This window comes from Bubalus kerabau, chromosome 14 (genome assembly GCF_029407905.1).
Source record: "Bubalus kerabau isolate K-KA32 ecotype Philippines breed swamp buffalo chromosome 14, PCC_UOA_SB_1v2, whole genome shotgun sequence".
NCBI lineage: Eukaryota > Metazoa > Chordata > Mammalia > Artiodactyla > Bovidae > Bubalus > Bubalus kerabau.
Window position 1 is genome coordinate 6,796,871 of NC_073637.1, and position 21,026 is coordinate 6,817,896.

Below are 21,026 nucleotides of genomic sequence, written 5' to 3' on the forward strand. Positions count from 1 at the left end.
CTAAGTCACTTCAGTCGTGTCCGACTCTGTGCGACCCCATAGACGGCAGCCCACCAGGCTCCCCCGTCCCTGGGATTCTCCAGGCAAGAACACTGGAGTGGGTTGCCATTTTCTTTTCCAATGCACAAAGGTGAAAAGTGAAAGTGAAGTCGCTCAGTCGTGTCCGACTCTTCGCGACCCCATGGACTATAGCCCACCAGGCTCCTCCATCCATGGGATTTTCCAGGCAAGAGTGCTGGAGTGGGGTGCCATTGCCTTCTCCATCTTAGCTGTTTAATATATATTAATGTGGTTGATCCTGGCAAGAGCCCTGCAGGATAGCTGCTATTATCCGCCCCATTTATAAAGGGGGAAACTGAGTAAGAGGGCAGCTAAGTAACTTGTATAAGGTCCCACAGCAACTGCAGTTGACTCTCCATGGTGGTCTAGTGGTTGAGACTTTGCCTTCCAATGCAGGAGCTGGGAATTCAATCCCTGGTCAGGGAACTAAATCCCACCTGCCTCATGGCCAAGAAAACAAAACATAAAACAGGAACAAATTCCACAAATTGTAGCAAATTCAATAAAGACTTTAAAAATGGTCCACATCAAAAAAAAAAAAAAAGCTATCAATGCGGGAGGGAATATATATGTACTTGCAGCTGATCTGCGCTGTTACAGCAGAAACCAACACAACATCATAAAGTAATTATCCTCCAATTAAAAATAAATTAAAAAAACAGCTATCAGGCTGGATTTTGCTGCTTATCAACACTTGCAGAAAGTCCTGAATAAACAGAACTGTTGAAGAAGGGAGGGGCAGCGTGTCTTCAACTCTTCCTGGACCGTTATGTTCACAAGCCAAAAACTGATAGATCGGGGAATAATCCCAGTGAGAGAGGGCTGCCAGGGTGGCCCTGAGCCTGTGTGGATGGGAGGAGGGGGCAGAACAGGGACCAGTGGACTGGACATGTGTTAGTTGCTTTTATTATGGACTTACTGAAAAATGGGAAATAGGAGGGATAGGAGAGAAATAAGAAATACATCCTTAGCGTGTCAGATGTCACATGATTCAATGTGGGTCTATGTGGGGTCATCTATCCTCTTTAGGGAACAGTGCAGACCTCCGGCTGGTAAAGACTTTCATAGAACTGGGGCTCCCCGGAGGAAAACTGGATTTCCTCATGTCTGAGAAGAATCAGGTATGACAACAAAAACATCTGAATGGAAACAATCCCTGAGTCACGTCTTAGATGAGCCTCCTAAAGTCACTGTGATGGTTATGGCTACACAGGTGGGAGGGAGCTTTGCCAGGTGACCCTGGCCAGGCACTCAGGTCTGGAGAGCTCCTTTTCCTTGGGGAGGAGAAAATAGTAAGAAGGGGGAACATGTGAATCAGGTGACTGGCCCTCTAGACCTCACAGGTCGTAGGTTGGCTGACAGCTTGGAGCGTAAACGATGGGGCATCCGTGGGTCTGTCTGGGGAAGAGGTTTGTCACTGGTGTTGGTGTAACTGGTAGAGCTGGATCATGAACTTTTCATCACCAGAGGGAAACTATGGAGCCTTTGCCATTTCAGGGCTGGAGCTTTAATGGGGTGTCAAGGTAGACGAGACTTGCAAGAGTCCATGACCAAGAGGTGGGGTTGGGTGTTGTCACTGATTCCCAGCCCAGGGGACTTGAGATGGATGAGGCTAAGTATCCTCTGGAGGCAGAGAAGGGCTTGTAGCTAAAGGGTCTCATGGCCACGGAACATGGGAGCTGCACAGAGAATAGTCAACAAGCGAACACGGGGTGTTAGTCTCACTGCTCCCCTCTTAGTGGTCAGTCCTTTTCCTTTTCTCTGACACCTGCTTTGTGCAAGGCCGTGCACTCTGCAGGGTGAAGGGACAGACATGTGAGGAAGAGGAAAGAGAATCATTTCGAACGTCTTCGATGTGCTGAGCACTTTACCTGTTTGCTCTTTTAATCTTCACAACCTTTCTTTGAAGTGTGGAACTTGTCTCCCCACGGAAAAGGGCACCCATAGTCAGTCCAATCTGGAAAGCCCCAGTTGGGGGCTCCTTTTCTTGATGTTGAATCCTAATTTGCAGCCTGAAGGTCAGGCATGGGCACACACCCAGGACATGCCCTGAGGCTTGGTGGAGGAAAACGGGCTTGCGCACAGAGCCTGGACTTGTGCAACTGCCCCCTCGATACCCGTTTCGTCTCTCTCCTTCCAGATGGACACGTTTGCGGATTTTGATACCATGACTGATCGGTTACTGGATGAAATCATTCAGCACATCCAGTTGTACAACCTCTCCATATCGAGAATTAGGTAAAAGGAAACCACAGGTAGTTAATGCTGGGGGGAGCAGTGCCCTTTTTAAGTGTTTGCTGGGTACGAGTTCAGCACGATGCCATCTGAATACCAGGCTGGGATTAGTTAACTTAGGGCTTTGAAGGGACTAGATTACTTCCAGAGCAGCTGTGGATCCCAAGCCTGCTTGACACACCCATGTCTGGCATAGCTGCTGTGTAGGAGCCTACAGCTTGTGCAGCTCAGTACAAAGAGAACTGGGCTTAAATACGTGTGTTCCGTGTGCTCAGTCGTGTCTAACTCTTTGTGACCCTTTGGGCTGCAGCTTGCCAGACTCCTCTATCCACAGGATTTTTTCAGGCAAGAATACTGGAGCGGGTAGCCATTTCCTTCTCCAGGGATCTTCCCGACCCAGACATCAAACCTGCATCCCTGCGTTCCCTGCATTGCAGGCAGATTCTTTACCTGCTGAACCATCAGGAAAGGCCTTAAACAAATACTCTAGGTTCTAAATCCCTATTCTTTTGACAGTTACAAGTTTGTGTCTGCATTCTACCATGTAACCTTGAACAAGCTTTCTACATCTGATCCTCTGTTTCCCCATCTATTAAGTGGGACCAGCCCGAGGGGATTCACTAGCTGCCACATAAAAGGGCTTCATTCAGCACTAACTGTGACCTTACACTGTAATAGACAACTGGGTGTCAATGTTGAAAGGATTAAGGGGATAGTCCATAGCGTGTTCCTCAGGCATTTGCCAATGTGGACACATCTGGAAATGAGTCCTCGATAGCCACCATCCCATTTAGGCCCTGGGGATGAACCATCACTTCCTTATTTCACAAATGAGGATTCAGAGGCCGACAGAGTTAGGTGAAAATAAAAGGGTGTGGGAATTCCCAGGAGGTCCAGTGGTTAGGGCTCCATACTCACTGCCAGGGCCTGGGTTCGATCTCTAGTCAGGGAACTAAAATCCCAGAAGCTGCACAGCACAGTCAGACAAACAGACTGTCAACAAACTGAAAAATTCATGGGAATTCCCTGGTGGTCTAGTTGTTAGGACTTGGTGCCTTCACTGCCAAAGACCTGAGTTCAATCCCTGGTCGGGTTTCTAAGATCCTGCAAGCCCCACAGTGCAGACAAAATTAATAATGATAATACTAAAAAGTAAGGGGATACAAGGGCTTCCCTGGTAGTTCAGACGGTAAAGAATCTGCCTGCACTGAAGGAGACCCAGGTTTGATCCCTCAGTTGGGAAGATCCCTGGAGAAGGGAATGGCAACCCACTCCAGTATTCTTGCCTGGAGAATCCCATGGACAGAGGAGCCTGGCAGTCTGTAGTCCATGGAGTCGCAAAGAGTTGGACAGGACTGAGTAACTAACACTTTCACTTAAACTTTTCAAGAGGATACACAGGAGAAGAGCTAGGGAGCTCTGCCTCTCATCTAGTTGGGTTTCTATAAATAATTATTTAAGCTCAAAGTGCTGATGTGTGGGATTCACAGATCTCAGAGCACTGGAGCAGCTGGGGCAGAGCGTGCCCGGGGTGGGGGGGGTGGCAGGGGGCTGAGTGGGGTGACGGAGGGCGGAGTAGCCCTGGAGAGGCGGGTGGAAGTGGGCCAGGCTGAGAAGCTGGGACTTGACCCTATGAATGACCAGGAGGGTTCGTGCCCCATGTGTTTCCAGAAAGGACCCCCAGGTGTCCCGAGGGGGGCGTAGAGACCAGAACTGGGTGGAAAGGCTACTCTAATAACACAATGTGGGAAGGTGCCCGTACTTGTGATCACACTGGGCCCAGGGTCTCCATCACAAGGCTCCATCCTGGGCTCCACGTATCCAGCATTTGGAAACCCAATGGGGATGAATTATTGCCCCCCGCCACTTCGCCCCACATGTCCCCCTAAATCCTGAGGGAGCTGGAGGCTGGCTCACCCCTTGTGCTCCTGGCGCAGCGTCTTCTGGGCTGCTGCTGTCCTGCGCTCACTCACATGGACCCTTCCCATCTCTCCGTAGCTTCATCGGCCATTCTCTCGGCAACATCATCATTCGATCGGTCCTCACGCGGCCTCGGTTCCGGTATTACCTCAACAAACTCCACACCTTCCTGTCACTGTCTGGGCCCCACCTGGGGACCCTGTACAACAACAGTGCCCTGGTCAGCACAGGTAAGATGCCGCCAGCATCGGCACTCCTCAGCATCATGCAGGGCCCCGGGAGGGCAAAGCAGAGATGGAGGCTCTTCCTGATGGAGCCTCCTGGCTTTGGAGCCAGCCTCTTCAGAGTGGTGGCGCTGGCTGTCTGCCGCTGTCCCCGCACCCACACCCGCCTGCCCTCAGGGCGGACTGGGCTGCGTTATGTCCTCACAGGAGGTGGTCAGATCTGTTTGCTTTCACATTATTACAGAACATAAGCTGGGAACATAGGTTATTTGACACATCGATATATAACAAAAGGAAGTTCTTTCCTTTGTCAAGCTGTCTTCCTTCACAAACCAAGGAAGCCAGTTTTGAACAGAAACAAATGATTTAGACCACATTTTTCCCAATAGTAATTTTGCAACACTAGTTAAATGTCTCACTGAAAAATGAGACATTACCAGTAATCCTCCCCATCTAACGTATTTAGAGTGATTCTGTATGGCTCACTCTCCTTATATTTGCATCCACGCACATTTGCGTGGCAGCAAGGCTTCCCAGGTGGCTCAGTGGTAAAGAACCCGCCTGCCAATGCAGGAGACATGGGTTTGATCCCTGGGTTGGAAAGATCCCTGGAGTAGGAAATGGCAAACCACTCCAGTATTCTTGCTTGGAAAATCCCACAGAGAGAGGAGTCTGACAGGCTACAGCCCATGGGGTCACAAAGAGTCAGACACAACTGAGCATGCACATCATCACGACAATCATAACATATACACCCTGTGTCTTACTTATTTCCTTGCATTTTATCAAATTCATGTATTTGTGCATGTGACATAATACTCATCCCTGTTAATGTCAGCATAAATAGCTGGACTTCGAAATGAAAGGTTGATTTTCACTTTTCTGTATCCTAATTGGATCTGTTCAGTTCAGTTCAGTTACTCACTCATGTCTGACTCTTTCCAACCCCATGAACTGCAGCACACCAGGCTTCCCTGTCTATCACCAACTCCCAGAGCTTGCTCAAACACATGTGCATTGAGTCGGTAATGCCATCCAACCATCCTATCCTTTGTCATCCCCTTCTCTTCCTGCCTTCATTCTTTCCCAGCATCAGGGTCTTTGCCAATGAGTCAGTTCTTCGCATTAGGTGGCCAAAGTATTGGAGCTTCAGCTTCATCATCAGTTCTTCCAATGAATATTCAGGACTGATTTACTTTATAATGGACTGGTTGGATCTCCTTGCAATCCAAGGGACTCTCAAGAGTCTTCTCCAACACCACAGTTCAAAAGCATCTATTCTTTTGTACTCAGCTTTCCTTATAGTCCAACTCTCACATCCATACATGACTACGGGAAAAACCATAGCTTTGACTAGAAGGACCTTTGTTGGCAAAGTAATGTCTCTGCTTTTTAATATGCTGTCTAGGTTGGTCAGAGCTTTTCTTCCAAGGAGCAAGTGTCTTTAATTTCATGGCTGAAATCACCATCTGCAGTGATTTTGGAGCCCAAGAAAATAAAGTCTGTCATTGTTTCCATTGTTCCTCCATCTATTTGCCATGGAGTTATGGTCTGGATGCCATGATCTTAGTGTTCTGAATGTTGAGTTTTAAGACAGCTTTTTCACTCTCCTCTTTCACCAAGAGATTCTTTAGTTCCTCTTCACTTTCTGCCATAACAGTGGAGTCATCTGCATATCAGAGGTTATTGATATTTCTCCCGGCAATCTTGATTCCAGCTTGTGCTTCATCCAGCCCAGCATTTCACATGATGTACTCTGCACATAAGTTAAATAAGCAGGATGACATTATACAGCCTTGACATACTCCTTTCTCAATTTGGAACCAGTCCATTGTTCCATGTTCAGTTCTAATTGTTGCTCTTGTCCTGCATACAGGTTTCTCAGGAGGCAGGTCAGGTGGTCTGGTATTCCCATCTCTTTGAAAATTTTCCACAGTTTTCTGTGATCCACAGAGTCAAAGGCTTTGGCATAGTCAATAAAGCAGAAGTAAATGTTTTTTCTGGAGCTCTCTTTCTTTTTCTATGATCCATCGAATGTTGGCAATTTGATCTCTGGTTTCTCTGCCTTTTCTAAATCCAGCTTGAACATCTAGAAGTTCTCAGTTCATGTACTGGCTTGGAGAATTTTGAGCATTACTTTGCTAGTGTGTGAGATGAGTACAATTGTGCGGTAGTTTGAACATTCTTTGCCATTGCCCTTCTTTGGGATTGGAATTAAAACTGACCTTTTCCGATCCTGTAGCCACTGCTGAGTTTTCCAAATTTGCTGGCATATTGAGTGCGGCACTTTCACAGAATCATCTTTTAGGATTTGAAATAGCTCAGCTGGAATTCCATCACCTCTACTAGCTTTATTCCTGGTGTTGCTTCCGAAGGCCCACTTGACTTTGCACTCCAGGATGTTTGGCTCTCATTAAGATCTTTTTTGCATAGTTCTTCTGTGCATTCTTGCCACCTTTTCTTAACATCTTCTGCTTCTGTTAGATCCATACCATTTCTGTCCTTTACTGTGCCCATCTTTGCATGAAACATTCCCTTGGTATCTCTGATTTTCTTGAAGAGATCTCTAGTCTTTCCCATTCTATTGTTTTCCTCTATTTCTTTGCATTGATCACCAAGGAAGGCTTTCTTATCTCTTCTTATTATTCCTTGGAACTCTTCATTCAGATGAGTATATGTTTTCTTTTCACCTTTGATTTTCTCTTCTCTTCTTTTCTCAACTATTTGTAAGGCCTCCTCAAACAACCATTTTGCCTTTTTGTATTTCTTTTTCTTGGGGACAATCTTGATCACTGCCTCTGGTACAGTGTCACGAACCTCTGTCCATAGTTCTTCAGGCACTCTGTCTATCAAATCTAGTCCTTTGAATCTATTTGTCACTTCCACTATATAAGTTTAAGGAATTTGATTAGGGTTATACCTGAATGGTCTAGTGGTTTTCCCTACTTTCTTCAATTTAACTCTGAATTTGGCAATAAGGAGTTCATGATCTGAACCACAGTAAGCTCCCAGTCTTGTTTTTGCTGACTATATAAAGCTTCTCCATCTTTGGCTGCAAAGAATATAATCAATCTGATTTTGGTGTTGACCATGTGGTGATGGCTATGTGTAGAGTCGTCTCTTGTGTTGTTGGAAGAGTGTTTGCTATGACCAGTTTGTTCTCTTGGCAAAACTCTGTAAGGAGCGTCTTTAAATTTTTTTTTTTTTTTTGGTATTTCAGACTGTTTCCTTAGGCTAGATTTATGGAAGGGGATTGAAAAATCAAAGGGTTTGGTTAACTTCATGACTCCTGAAGCCTGAATCATAAGATTTTATCTCTGCCTCCGGATTATAACAATACAAATGTACGTCAAACTTCCCAAGGATTTGCTAAATTGCACACTCTCCTTTTTAAGTTAACTAAAAGCCACAGTTGAATGTTAATCTTTCCCCTATTCTTTTTTGCTTTTTTGCTTTTTTGGTTGGATGTGTTTGATGTCGGTCTGGTTTGGTTGTCATCTTTCTAGGTTTGTGGCTCATGCAGAAACTGAAGAAATCCGGGTCACTTTTGCAGCTGACCTTCAGGGATAATGCTGATCTGCGCAAATGTTTCCTCTACCAACTAAGCCAAAAGACAGGTGAGTGGATCCCCCAGCTGTACGCTGAAGTGGCAGTGAGTGGGAGCTGGAGAGCCAAACCTTGAAACCCAAATTAGATTCAAAGTTGCATTACTTCACTCACAGAAGGATGTCATCAGGAGCTGCAGTGTGACATAGCTTCCTCAGTTCACAGAGAGCCCAGCGGCTACCCAAGAACTAGCTGCCTCTTGACCACCTCCCCTGCAGCCTGGGGGCCAGAGGCAGGTGTGTGCAGTGTCCTCTACCTTAGAGTTGCAGCATCCACTTCCCACCAAGCTTTTAACGTCCCCAGGTCTGTGTGCCAACTGACAGCTCCTTTACCTGGGTGCAGATTCCCCTACCAAAAGGGCAGGTGGACACTGTCCATTTCTGTTGATAGGGCAGAGGGACATGGGGGTGCTTAAGATCACACCTTCACCCACACTTGCAATGAGGAAGCACATACAGGTGTTGAAGACTCTACCTGCCAAGGGAGTGAGCAGAGCACAGCAGTGACCTCATGTCACTGAGGGAGCAGAGAGGTTGACCAGTTGTCGTACTGAGTCCTGCCCAGCATGCTAGCCTGACCCAGGGTCTGTCTCATGGGCCACAATCTTCCATCAGTGTCAGAACACTGACTCTGATGCTGTCTCTGCCTCCCTGGATGTGAGCCTGCTGTAGCCCTGGACTGATGATAACCTTGGACAAGTTCCTTACCCATGTCTGTATCTGTGTGCTACCATGAGAGCTACACCCCCGTGGGGAAGGGACGGAAGCAGGCTTGGGCAGAGGAGCCATTGGATCACAGCGTGGCCCCTCCAGAGTTATCCTGCAGAGGGAAGAGGTCTGGTATCTGCCCCCTGCAGATCACTGAGAGTTGGCCAGCCCCAGCTTGTGGTCTTGGGCTGTTATCTGGGATGAAAAGGCTCCTTTCATTGGAGGCATCCCCCACAGGGTCCCTGGGCTGAAAGCAGTCTGATGGGGGACCTGGGTAGAGCACTGCAACACTGGGATATCCCTGGTGATCTTGGGGACTGAAAGAATAGGCTGTGATGCTTCAGCTGGGAGATCCCTCTGCCTCAGAGCAGGCTGATTCAGGGAGGTGAGGTGACCTGCAGAGCGATGAGGTCAGAGGCTGTTTTCCTCCAGCAGGTGACGGTACTGGGGCTGGCATGCAGGGAACCGTGGGGTTGGGGAGGAGGAGTGGCAAAATACTAGATTTACTTCCTTATGGACTCCTTTCTGTTCCGGCCTAGAAAGGTGTTTTTGTCACTTACCTGTTATTTATCTTCCACTGCTCAGGGTCGCGAGCTTAGTTTCTGCGGCTGATGAAATCAAAGCCGCCCCCTCCCCTCTAACTTGCAGAGCCTCTTTCCCCTGTCCCAGACCCAAAGACCCTCATTCAGTGACTCCACCGGTGTGTCTGCTATCTTCCCACTTTTCCTTTCTCCCGGGCAAGTTTGTGAAATGTGTGCAAAGCAGAGGCTGTGGGTTGAAACCACCTGAGCAAAACAGTAAGCGCCTGGCTTATTGCAGGTCTGCAGTATTTTAAAAACGTTGTGCTGGTCGCTTCTCCCCAAGACCGCTACGTGCCCTTTCATTCAGCCAGGATCGAGATGTGTAAGACCGCCCTCAGAGACAGACACACAGGTAAGCCACATTTCCTTTCCTTTTCTCTCCTTTTCCTCCTTCCCTTCCCGTTTCTCCTCCATCTCCCTCTTCTTTTTCTTCTCCCTGCCCCATTCTCCTCTTCCTTCTTTCCTCTTCCTTCTTCTTCATTTTCATGACTTTCTGATTTGAAAAGCAAAAGGAAATCATGATGAAGGTAACTCTGCCTAGTAGGGCGCATCAGATATTCTGCCATGGACTAGGAGCCCAACACACACCTGGTGTTTTTCTGTAGATTCCACTGCTGAACTGTTGCCCCCACCTCTCCTCCATCTTCTCTCCTCCCAGGCCCTGTTTATGCGGAAATGATCAACAACCTTCTTCGCCCTCTGGTGGATGCCAAGGACTGCACTTTGATCCGACACAATGTGTTCCACGCCTTGCCCAACACTGCCAACACCCTGATTGGCCGAGCGGCTCACATCGCTGTGCTGGACTCCGAGCTCTTCCTGGAGAAGTTCTTCTTGGTGGCGGGACTCAACTACTTCAAGTAGTGGCTTTGAGCGCGCGGGCCTTGGGGTGCTCACCAGAAACGTTTAAGATCTGTGAGAGCTCTGGCTGAGACATCCTTTTACAAACCTCTATCATTCCAGGGTTGAGCTCAGAGAGGAAGGCGCTGAGGGGTGGAGGGTGGGGTGGGACCGGACATTCGAGGTACTTCCCTTTTCAGAGAGTTTGGGAAAGCTGAATCGATAGTGTCAAAGACAAGACTTTGCCCGAATCTGTCTAGCCACCTGGAGTCTCATTCAAGATGCTTTCTAGCAAAATTTGGAGAAAATAAAGAAACAGAATCCTTGGAGTTGGTGAGCCCACCTTCTCAACTCCCTACTGGCTCACAGAGAGATAGCTCCAAGTTAACTAGGTTTGTTGGGTATGTGACTAGTTCATAGCTTTATCATTTTTGATGCACTCAAGCATTTCAGAACTCAGGTTAACCTCTGTGCAGAAGTGGAACATATTTGTGTAAATATAATCCTCAATTGATTCAAATGTGCCACTTGTTCAAGACCGTGTGAACCCATATTCTTATGCTCTCCTCATATTTTCTCAACAAAGGACAAAGGAATGCTTCATAACCTCTTGTTTTATTTCTTAACAGCAGCCGGTGGGGTGATTTGAGGTATAGAATGATGCTATCGGAAGTTTGTTGCAGAGAAAAAGTTAACTGGTGAACTGGCTGCTCCACCTACTCCTCCAGACTTTTTCTATGCATAACCCTGGTTCACACATAATTTTTTGTGATTGCTGACATCTCTGTCTGTAGTAGGGAAAACAGACTGAGACTAACCCTAGCAGAAGGTGGCCCTTAAATGAGCACACACCTGGTGAAGCTCCTGCTGATACCCGTCCAAAGAGATGCTATGTTAGCATTTGACGCACTCGCAAACAAATGAAAACCATCCACATGGCCAGCTGCTTCTCCTCTCCATGGAAGGGGAAAGACATCTCAATGGAGGAGTGCTGGATTTAAAACCTCAGGGGGGGCTCTGAGAAGGGTGCTGGTTATCTTTCACTAGAAATGTCTTCTTGCCTTAGGAAAATAAAGGGCTAGGGAAGGTTACCATTGATTCACACACACACACACACACACACACACACATGAGACAACAGGACAGATGTGAGATCAGAGAAAACAACAGCCAGGTTGGGGACTCAAATTGTTATTGGTAAGTGACTTAAGAGGGCTTTTGAAAAATTACTGGAGTGTTTGATATGGTCCCAAAGACTGAGTATGCGCTATGGGCTAACAGAAGCCTGCAGGATCATTTAGTTGTAATGAAGGAACACATGAACAAGGACCATAGGGATCATTAACACAGAAGACACGCCTTCTGCAGACAGAAGCTCCTCCCACTTCTGCAAAAGTTGCTTCTGAAACTGTAGAAACTCATCTGGAACTAGACTCCTGGTCCCAGCACCTGGATCATAACCTTAGTGATGCCCACCAATGCCATGGTAGTAAGCCAAGGAATTCTCAGCTGAGACTTTCAGTTCCTCAGGTATTAACAGTGTGACTTTGAAAACATCGTAGTCCATGGCAATCAAGTCCAGGTAGACAACTTTGCAGGAGAGCAGACTGAGGCATTTCTAAAGAAAGGAAAAACTGGAGAGGGGGTTGGAAAGACCTCCCACACAAGAGATTTAGGGTCTCTGTGGGTCTTCTTCGAAATCTCATTGTATCTTAGTCTTAACATGTATGGGATAAGTAATGCCTTGGGTCACTCTCCCACTGGGTATTTTTCCCAGCTCTTCATGGGCGTAGACTCTGGTTACTCATGAACATGACCAGTCTGCTGTATGACCCAGAGCGGGTGTGGTTCCCACAGTGCAGCCTATGAACTTACAGTTCCTTACAAGTGCCCAAGTGCAGGGCGGGACCATGGTTTATAGCATCTTCTCCTTTTTGGCCAAATAAGGAGCATTTCATGTTTGTTTTTCCTGTGCCCATCAGCAAAGTTTGTCATCCCCTGGTCATTTGAAAGACCGTGTAGCCAGCGGCTATGAACCCAGGGTGAATCAATGGCCGTCGTCTTTTCCAATAACCAGATGCCATTTTTAACTTCAATATGCTGTCTGGACATAGAACTAATGGCAATAAACATCCAGCTGTGTGGTGCACCTCTTTTTTACAGGGGTGCTCTGCTGTCTTTGTAAACCCTCTCTGGCCTCTGAGCATCTATTATAATTGTGTAGAAAGTATACATCTCTATATTGTAAATAAGAGCGTCCAGTGTTGCGTGTCATGCCTCATTTGAAAGGCTTTTTTATGTCTCTTTCTATCGAAGTATAGACATATAGTATATATATATATACATAAATATACATATAATGTAAAACAGGGACATTCTATTATTGACTATAAAATTATAACAAAATGCCTGCCAAGATAATAATAGTATGTCTTCATTCTCAACATAATTTTTGTTTTTGTCTTTATGATTTGTTAAATTTCTCAGAACTAGTTTAGAAGTAAAAATGACTAATGTTGAGATGAATGGAATTCGTTGTTCATGAGCCAGATACACCCAGAGAAACGAATGTGAAGCTAAAGTCACCTTGGGGCAAAAGTGATACCTCCATGGCAGGTTGAAATCAGCTGCAGTGCTGTGTACCCGGGGAGCAGGTGGGGCAAGAATGGATTCCTATTGGTTTCTGGAGTCCACAGGTATTCACTGAGCAACTTCCACCTGTGCCAGGTGGGAGCACAGGGCTAAAATGCAGAGTCTGTTTCCTCAGAGAATGCAAGGAAGATCTGGCCCTGTTAGTAAAGCATGGTGTGACGAGGGCTTTGATGAGACACAGGCAGGATCAAGGGGATTCTAGAAGTCTAGTCTTCATTGCCTGGAGAATAAGAATGGGGCTTTCAAAGGGAGACCTAAAAAGGGTGATACTGACCTTGCACAGCCTGTTACCACCAAGTGCATGCATTCATCAATTCATTTATTCATTCATTCAAAAAACACATCTCGAGGGCTTACCGTGTGCCGGGAATGTATTGGTAAGATTCAGTAGTTCATAGTTTAGCAAGGAATACAGCCAATCAGATGGGAAGTTAGAGCAGGCAGGCCCCAGGGAGGTGGCAGGGATCTGATGGCGGCTTAGAGGAGGGACCCTGCGGATGTAGGGTGGTGTGTGATCAGAAGGGGCCTCGTGGAAGATTCCGTGTCTACACCTAGACACCAGGCTGAAGAAGAGTTGGCTGGGTGGAGGGTGGGTTGTGGGGACCCTCAGGGAGTAAACAGGGTAAGTAAGAGGTTTCATATGAGAGAGAGCTGAGAGCCTTTGTTATACTGGTCAGGCAGATGGAGTCAGTTTTGGTACAAGAAAGGATGTGTAGGGAGTTAGCCACCATGGGGGATTGCTTTCTTATATCAGGAAGGAATTTCCATCATTAACACTAGTAGGGAAATTTCTGCTCAGTAAGGAAGGTCCCACGAGAAACCAGAGTTCACACCTGTAATCACGTCTCTCTCCAGGGTTATTGAACTGAAAGCGTTATCTTAGGTATTTTGCTGTATGCTGTTGTTTAGTTGCTAAGTCATGTCCAACTCTTTTGCAACCCCATGAACTGTGGCTCACCAGGCTCCTCTGTCCGTAGGATTTCCCAGGCAAGAATACTGGAGTGGGTTACCATTTCCTTCTACAAGGGGTCTTTCCTTCCCAGATAATGAACCTGTCTCTCCTGCATTGGTAGGTGAATTCTTTACCATTGAGCCACCAGGGAGGCTATTCTTAGGTATTTACAAGCCCCCAATTGAGGGCTTCCCTGGTGGCTCAGCTGGTTAAGAATCCGCCTGGAATGAGGGAGACCTGGGTTTGATTCCCGGGTTGGGAAGATCCCCTGGAGAAGGGAAGGGCTACCCCGTCCAGTGTTCTGGCCTGGAGAATTCCAGGGACTGTATAGTCCATGGGGTCGCAAAGAGCGGGACACAACTGAGCGACTTTCACTTTCACTTTCAAATGTAACTGACAGGTTTTTTTGTTTTTTTTTTTTTTGGCTATGCTCTTTGCTTTGATGAGATACCCTAGAGAAAGGAATGGCTACCCACTCCAATATTCTTTCCTGGAGAATTCCATGGACAGAGGAGCCTGGTGGGCTATAGTCCATGGGCTCACAAGGAGTTGGACACAACTGAGCAACTAACACTTTTCTTGCTTTGATTTCACAGAATTTACTGCTAAGCACTGGTAATAACCAGGCTGCCTTGTGCAGCTGCACAGGTTGAATAAAAAGAAAGTGAGGTCACGGCCCCGAACACATTGAGGAATGGTGTTGTCTTATGCCATTCTTCCAAGGAGTCCGTCTCAATATCCTTAGGAAGGATGAATGTCGTTCTCTAATTTATAGAGCCAAACACCATGTGCTGAAATCTGGATCCACTTTTTTCCTTATTTTTTTTCATTCAGCTATTCTTTCCGTGTTTTATTATAAATCTCTTTTGTGTTGGCTGTCGTCCTAGGGTGTAGAGATATTAAGATACATGATGTAATTCTAAACACTAAAGGGATCTGGATCAACCATCAGACTTCATGTTTTATTTTTAGCTGGTAGTTTTTAAATTAAAACCTTGAAATCTCAGAACTGGAAGAGGACCAAGGTGTTGTTTCATTCAGACTCGACCTGATATTTAGCATCTGAGCTTTGTTCTCCCAACCTCCACTAACCATGTGAGTCTTCATCCATATATGTTGAAGTGCATACATGTATACTCTTTTGAGGTTACAGGCAGTAGTACATGCATGCCTGCCTGCATGCTTCTTTCAGATAAAGGACTGCCCCACGAAGACTTTTCTAAACCTTCAAGGTGCCTTCCCAAGTCTTTCTATGTCCCTTTCTCTTTTGACTTTTTTTCAAAGCTTTTTATCCCTGAAGTACCTCTTTACCATTACATATAATGCTAGAGATATTGCAATAGAAAACACTATGGAAAGTCTCGAAAAAAGCTGAACTTCTCCCAGTGCTTGTTTTATGTTGAATGGTAATAACACACCTTACTATTCAGTGGGTCGAATTCTAAAAACCAGTTTTAATTTTAGGGAAAAAGGCTCCAGTGCCTTCTCTCACACAAAGGAATGGCCTTACTGTATACAAGTACACTTAGAACAGATGTAAACATATGGCCGTGTGGGTCACACTCTGTTTATATCTAAGCCAGGTCATAGCCCTACAATTGATCTTTTCACAGCTAAATTATCAAGTGTCTCCACTTGTGTGTGTCTCCATTTCATAGATGTAGTTACGATAGTATGACTGCAAGTCATGATCCTCAAACCCGAAACTCCATGACTTAACACGGATTCAGAGACCTCTAGAGGTAAAACAAATCTGGGCTCTCATTTATCTTCTTTTTAACATGTGAAGGAGCAAAGGAATGGAAATAACACGCAGCACTCCACTTTGGTTTGCTAGGTCATGTGCATCTATGAGTTCATTTAATCTTTAAAACTCATGTAGCATGCAGATGGTATTGGGTGAAGTCAGGTAACTTGACTAAGATCACACAACTTAGCCATGGTAGAGTCAAGATTCGAGCCCTGAGCTTCCCTGTTATCCTTCATGCTATTGAATGCATCCAACCCAGAGATGTTAATAGATCGCAAAAGTCATATATCTGTTAAAAATCAATGCCAGGATTCTTCAAATCCTAAACCATAATCTTATGAGCTTTCTCTCATAGCATATTCCTGTTCAAGGCACCTACATAACTGATAAATGAGATGGCAAAGGAAAACATAATTCAATGATAAGGGTGGTTTAATAAAGCACTGTCCATAAGCATAATGGGGTGATTGGCTGGTCTGTTGGCTCTTGATTAATCATCTGTCTTTCCCAGTCACTGTGTCTCAAGTTTTTCTTTCTCCTACCGGCCTGAAACCACTTTCCCCTAGACCACAATGCGTTCCATAACTGCTCAGACCATACCCTTCCACCTATACCTCCTGTCTCTTTCTGCTTTTCCCACATTGGAAGGGCTCCTCATTTTCATATGGGAATCAATTCCTTGTCCGTTGGTTGCAAACCTGGACCCAGTGGTTCATGGCTTGTGGATTCCTGCTTTAGCATGATGTCTTACCATCAGAGCTCAGTTTTCTCATGTTTCCATGAACCCACGCTCATCTCCTTCCTGTGTTCTGGTGATCCTCCTCCATACATACTCCTTAGAGCAGGAGTCTTGTTTTGCCAGTGTTTCCCATTACAGAGTCAGGGTTCAGTAAGGAAGTTCTGGACAGGCCCAGTTCTTTGAAAGCTTGCATTTTCTTCTCTTGCACCTTATCCAACACACAGCCACAGATCCCCATAAAGAAACAGTTTGACCTTGGTTCCTGTTTGCCCTCTAGGCTTCTGGATTTGCAAGAGGAAAGTAGTTGTGTCAGAGAAGATCTCACCGTGTCAGTTTCCTGTAACGGGAAGAACCACTGTATCTCTGGGGTGTGCTTTCAAGCCAGGGGGCTAGTGTCCTCAGCTATAAAAACAGACTTCCATGGGTCTGCTTTAAAGGTCGCTGTGGGGGTTGGAGGGGCATCTGGATGAGAAAGGGGTAAGCAGAGAGGAACAGTGCCGGAGCAGAGTAAGCGCTGAGGGGATGGCTCAGAAATACTTTATAGCAAAAGTTCGCTCTGAGGAATTTTCTTTATAACTCCACACCTTTTTACATTCATACTTGATGGTGTGAGGGGGATCACCCTGTTTGAAACTTGAAGACTCAAACTTCCAGAAGTTAGAACATTCCGTTATGATTCCAAGAGCCTCCAAACTGGAGTTTTCCAGCTCAGTTCATGAATAACTGGATGATCTATGTAGTAAAACTATTTTCCTGCTCAGGGTATAATGTAAGCCATGGTTAAGTTGAGAGGAAGGGCTGAAACCTGATACCCAACTAAGAACAATATTACATCAAATTTAAGGTGTTCAGAAGTGTTAATTCTGTAAATGTCACTCAGAATCTTTTTATTGCATCAAACAAAAAAGACTTTTAGCGCTTGGGCTGAATGTCCTTTAGTCCAAGGTTAAGATTACTGCATACGGCAAAATATCCTGCTCCATCCTTCTTGCTCCAAGGAAGTTTAATAATAATCCAAATACTGAATTTAATAATAATCCTGATAACCTATGCATATATTACTATCTTTTGCTTGTTTTAAACTCTTTTTTTTTAAAGGAAGCATCCCATTCTGTCCCACGAACTGTCTTGCTCGTATGTAACAATATCAAAGTCTGATTTTCCCTTCATTCCTAATATTCCCAGAGCTTACACTTGACTGCATTTCTTTTTAAACAGTGTTTGTTTAGTCTCTGCTGAGTTCTATGCTAGCTACAGGTGGCTACAGAAATTCATCAGATGAGACCCTGCCGTACAAAAGTTTATAATCTGAGGGGAGGAGAGGAGACCCACATACACAGAATGTCCACCTAGAGTAATAAGGAAAAAGAACAGATGGGAAACACCAAGAACATTACCATCTCAGCATCTCTTAGAACAAGCCAAACTGCTTCTATCAGGATGCCAGCATCCTGCCAGGGTCTGGAAGGAGGAAACTAGCCCAGAGGAGATGCCACAGTGGTATAAGCCGTGCCTCTCACGCAGGACCTCCAAGCTTCCTTGCGGACACTGACACCATCCCCAGGTCAGTGTCAAGTCAGGAAATTTGTCAAGGAGATGTTCAGTGGTGCCGGTTATAGCTCAGTCTGCCTAGAAGCACCACCTCCTGAATGGCATGTTATCTGTTTGTAGTACAAAGTCTCTGGATGCTCTGTGGCTAAACTGTTTATTCTACTTTTTTTTTCTTTCAAGTTAATAGGCAAAAGTGTGAAAAGTGAAAGTGTTAGTTTCTCTGTCTTGTCTGACTGTGATCCCATGGAGTGCAACCTGCTGGGCTCCTCTGTCATGGGATTCTCCAGGCAGGAATACTGGAGTGGGTTGCCATTCCCTTTGCCAGGGGTTCGTCCCAATCCAGGGATCGAACCCTGGTATCCTGCCTTGCAGGCAGATTCTTTAACGTCTGAGCCACCAGGGAAGCCCCTTAATAGGTGAAACAGATTATCAAATAAATAAATGGTCCACTGATTGTGTCCATAAACATTATCATACTCCAGCTTAACCAGGAGAACCAGCCTGTGGCTTTTTGTTTATCCGTCATACAACGCAGGGCTCTGGAATTCATTTTGTTTTATTATGTTGTAATCTAGTTTTCAAATGTGACCTCCTACCTTGTAGAAGGTAAATAGAGGCAGGGTCTTCAGCACGGTCCCTTTCTCTGAAAAAAGAACCTGAATGTATAGCTTGATGCCACTGTGAATTCCTAATGCATATTTATTCTGGTGACAATGTATACAATAATTATAATCTCCCAAACATCCTTGGAAATTGTAAAATTATGGTGATGGGAATAACAAAGTCATCAGAACCAATATAATTCTACTATTTTTCTACATTTGCTTTTTGGTCGGCATTTTGTGTAGCTCGTAATGTGTATCAATGATAACAACAATCATAATAAAAAAAAATCCTTTGACTTTCTTTGGCCAGGACTTTGTGTTTATGAAATGTACATTAGCCTCTCTCTCTAGGAATGCACTTAGGGCTGAAGGGGTTATTTCTATGTTTGGTCAGGGGACGTCTGGCAGGTGGAAGATATTTCTATTACACACACGGCAGAAAGGGTCCAGGGTGTCTTGGGGTGGTTGAACAGGGCAGTGAGGAGACTCCAAACTGGCCTTTAGGAGGGTCCAGTCAGGGCGTGGGCCGTGTCCTTCAGGGAGCAGGGGACCCCCAAGTCTTCATCCTTGTGCCCAGCGTACCCTGTGTACTTGGACAGTTTAACCCTCAGAGCTGCTCCCTCAGAATGCTTCCGGAGGAGTGAACTCTGGGACTCTGGGTGGTGTCTTGGCTGAAAGTGTCTGGATGATCAATATTCTGAGAGAAACAGAATTAAGATATTTAAGTCAACTACTGGGATTCAGTGTTCTAAGTATTTTAAGTGGATAATTTCCTTCTCTCCAAAAAGAGGTGTTTTTTTTTGTTGTTGTTTTTCTTTTTTTTTTTGCTAGAAATCACAAGGACAAATAACATATATATATATATATATTTTTTTTTTTTTCATTTCTTAAAGAGAAGCATCACACCATGGCAAAAAGAACCCATTGTTTCCTGCTACATGGAAAGGCCCTTTGCCATGAGTTCACGCCCAACGCCCAGTTCCAGTAGAAACCGCTGGTTGGCGTAGCTCCTGTTGGGCTGGTCCACTGATGAGTCTTACGGCTAATAGTTAATAGTATTACTGATGCCTTCTCCTGTTGTTGAGGGTTTGATTTTTTCCCCCTGTCAGATTGCATTCTTCTCGTAGGAATATGTGAATAAGAATAAAACAGGGATCAACCTTTCTAGATTTCCTGCTCCTCATTTGCAAACAGTAGCCATAACCCCCAGCTGTCAAAAGGGAAACTAGAGCCCAAGAGATTCACTTGGGGAGTTGGGGTCCAGAATTCCTGCTCTTCAAAATTTACAGCAGGATACTTCTAGCATCATTTTCCCTCTTTGCACTTTTTCTTGCCCCTCCTGTTTGTATGTTAAGTGAATTTGTTTATTCCAAGAGTTTATGAAAGGCTCTGACGTTTGTCAGACAATGTGTAGGGAGGAGAATGGCGTGGCCACAGACCGAAGTATCTATTGCTCAGAGGTTTAAAGAAATGCAAAGCACTGGCCAAGGTTTTCCCAGGACCTAGTATTCTTGGCCACCCTGGAACCAGTCCCTTCTTTCCTTATGACAGAGAGGCATTGGCATTTTTAGAATGGGGATGTCCCTTAAAAATCATAGGTCCAAGCACCTATTTTACAAATGAGGAAACAGACTCAGAAGGAGGCAGCTAAGCTGCTCTAGGGTCCGGGTCTTTGCCTGTGGCCTCTAGAGGCCGTGGCCCGGCCCCATGCTGGCTACACAGCGGACTGTGCTCCCCTGTCTGTGTGGGGTTTACTGACGCCTTCTGAGCCAGGAGTTCGGCCTGTTACAGCTGCATCTCCACCAGTGGGTCGCCCCACAGTCGGGTCTGTGCTCCCCTGTCTGTGTGGGGTTTACTGACGCCTTCTGAGCCGGGAGTTCGGCCTGTTACGGCTGCATCTCCACCAGTGCGTCGCCCCACAGTCGGGTCTGTGCTCCCCTGTCTGTGTGGGGTTTACTGACGCCTTCTGAGCCGGGAGTTCGGCCTGTTACGGCTGCATCTCCACCAGTGGGTCGCCCCACAGTTGGGTCTGGGGCTGCTTTTTTAACACTTTCTGCCCCAAGTTTCCTGTCTCTATCTTGTCCCTTAAAAAATGAACTTCTGAGAGATGGAGAGGGACTTTTACTCAGACACAGGGGCCCTCTGAACCCTTTTAATGGGAGACCAGATGTTGGATGAGTTCTCATTAAGTCCTGGGCTTGTAGGTTGAGTGTTAATATTTGCCTTTTGAATTCATATCATTATTACTCCTGCCAGTAATATACTTTTCAATAAATTAAATTGAATTTTCCAGTATAATAAATGGAAAGGGCTTTTGGCCATGTGTGTGTGTGTGTGTGTGTGTGTGTGTGTGTGTGTGTTTCATGCTCTTTCCACAGTCACCCTCAATGACAGGGCTCATGGTGGCTGATCCACTGGTCTCAGAAGTGAGGCAGTGGAATTCATGCACTTTGGGCTTGGGACCTCATAGGGGGAAAAATTCACCCCTTACATTTGCAAAACTCTAAGTTCACAAATTCATCTTTAAAAATGTAAATATAAAATGTTGCCTGCAGTTTGTGACATTACAGTGAGTCCCATTGTTCTTGGGACAAAGGCTAAATG

The 21,026-nt window shown here is 45.6% G+C and overlaps 1 protein-coding gene across 1 annotated transcript in view; it reads left to right on the forward strand.

The window, feature by feature from the left end:
* The window catches only part of FAM135B (family with sequence similarity 135 member B), a 219,691-nt gene extending 209,494 nt beyond the window's left edge, over nucleotides 1-10,197 (forward strand). The window contains exons 16-21 of the mRNA XM_055545713.1: nucleotides 1,090-1,181; nucleotides 2,201-2,298; nucleotides 4,294-4,445; nucleotides 7,946-8,056; nucleotides 9,572-9,685; nucleotides 9,992-10,197. Of these exons, the coding sequence (XP_055401688.1) occupies nucleotides 1,090-1,181; nucleotides 2,201-2,298; nucleotides 4,294-4,445; nucleotides 7,946-8,056; nucleotides 9,572-9,685; nucleotides 9,992-10,197 (773 nt within the window). The remainder of the gene's footprint in view (nucleotides 1-1,089; nucleotides 1,182-2,200; nucleotides 2,299-4,293; nucleotides 4,446-7,945; nucleotides 8,057-9,571; nucleotides 9,686-9,991) is intronic.
* Nucleotides 10,198-21,026: the final 10,829 nt, after the last annotated feature.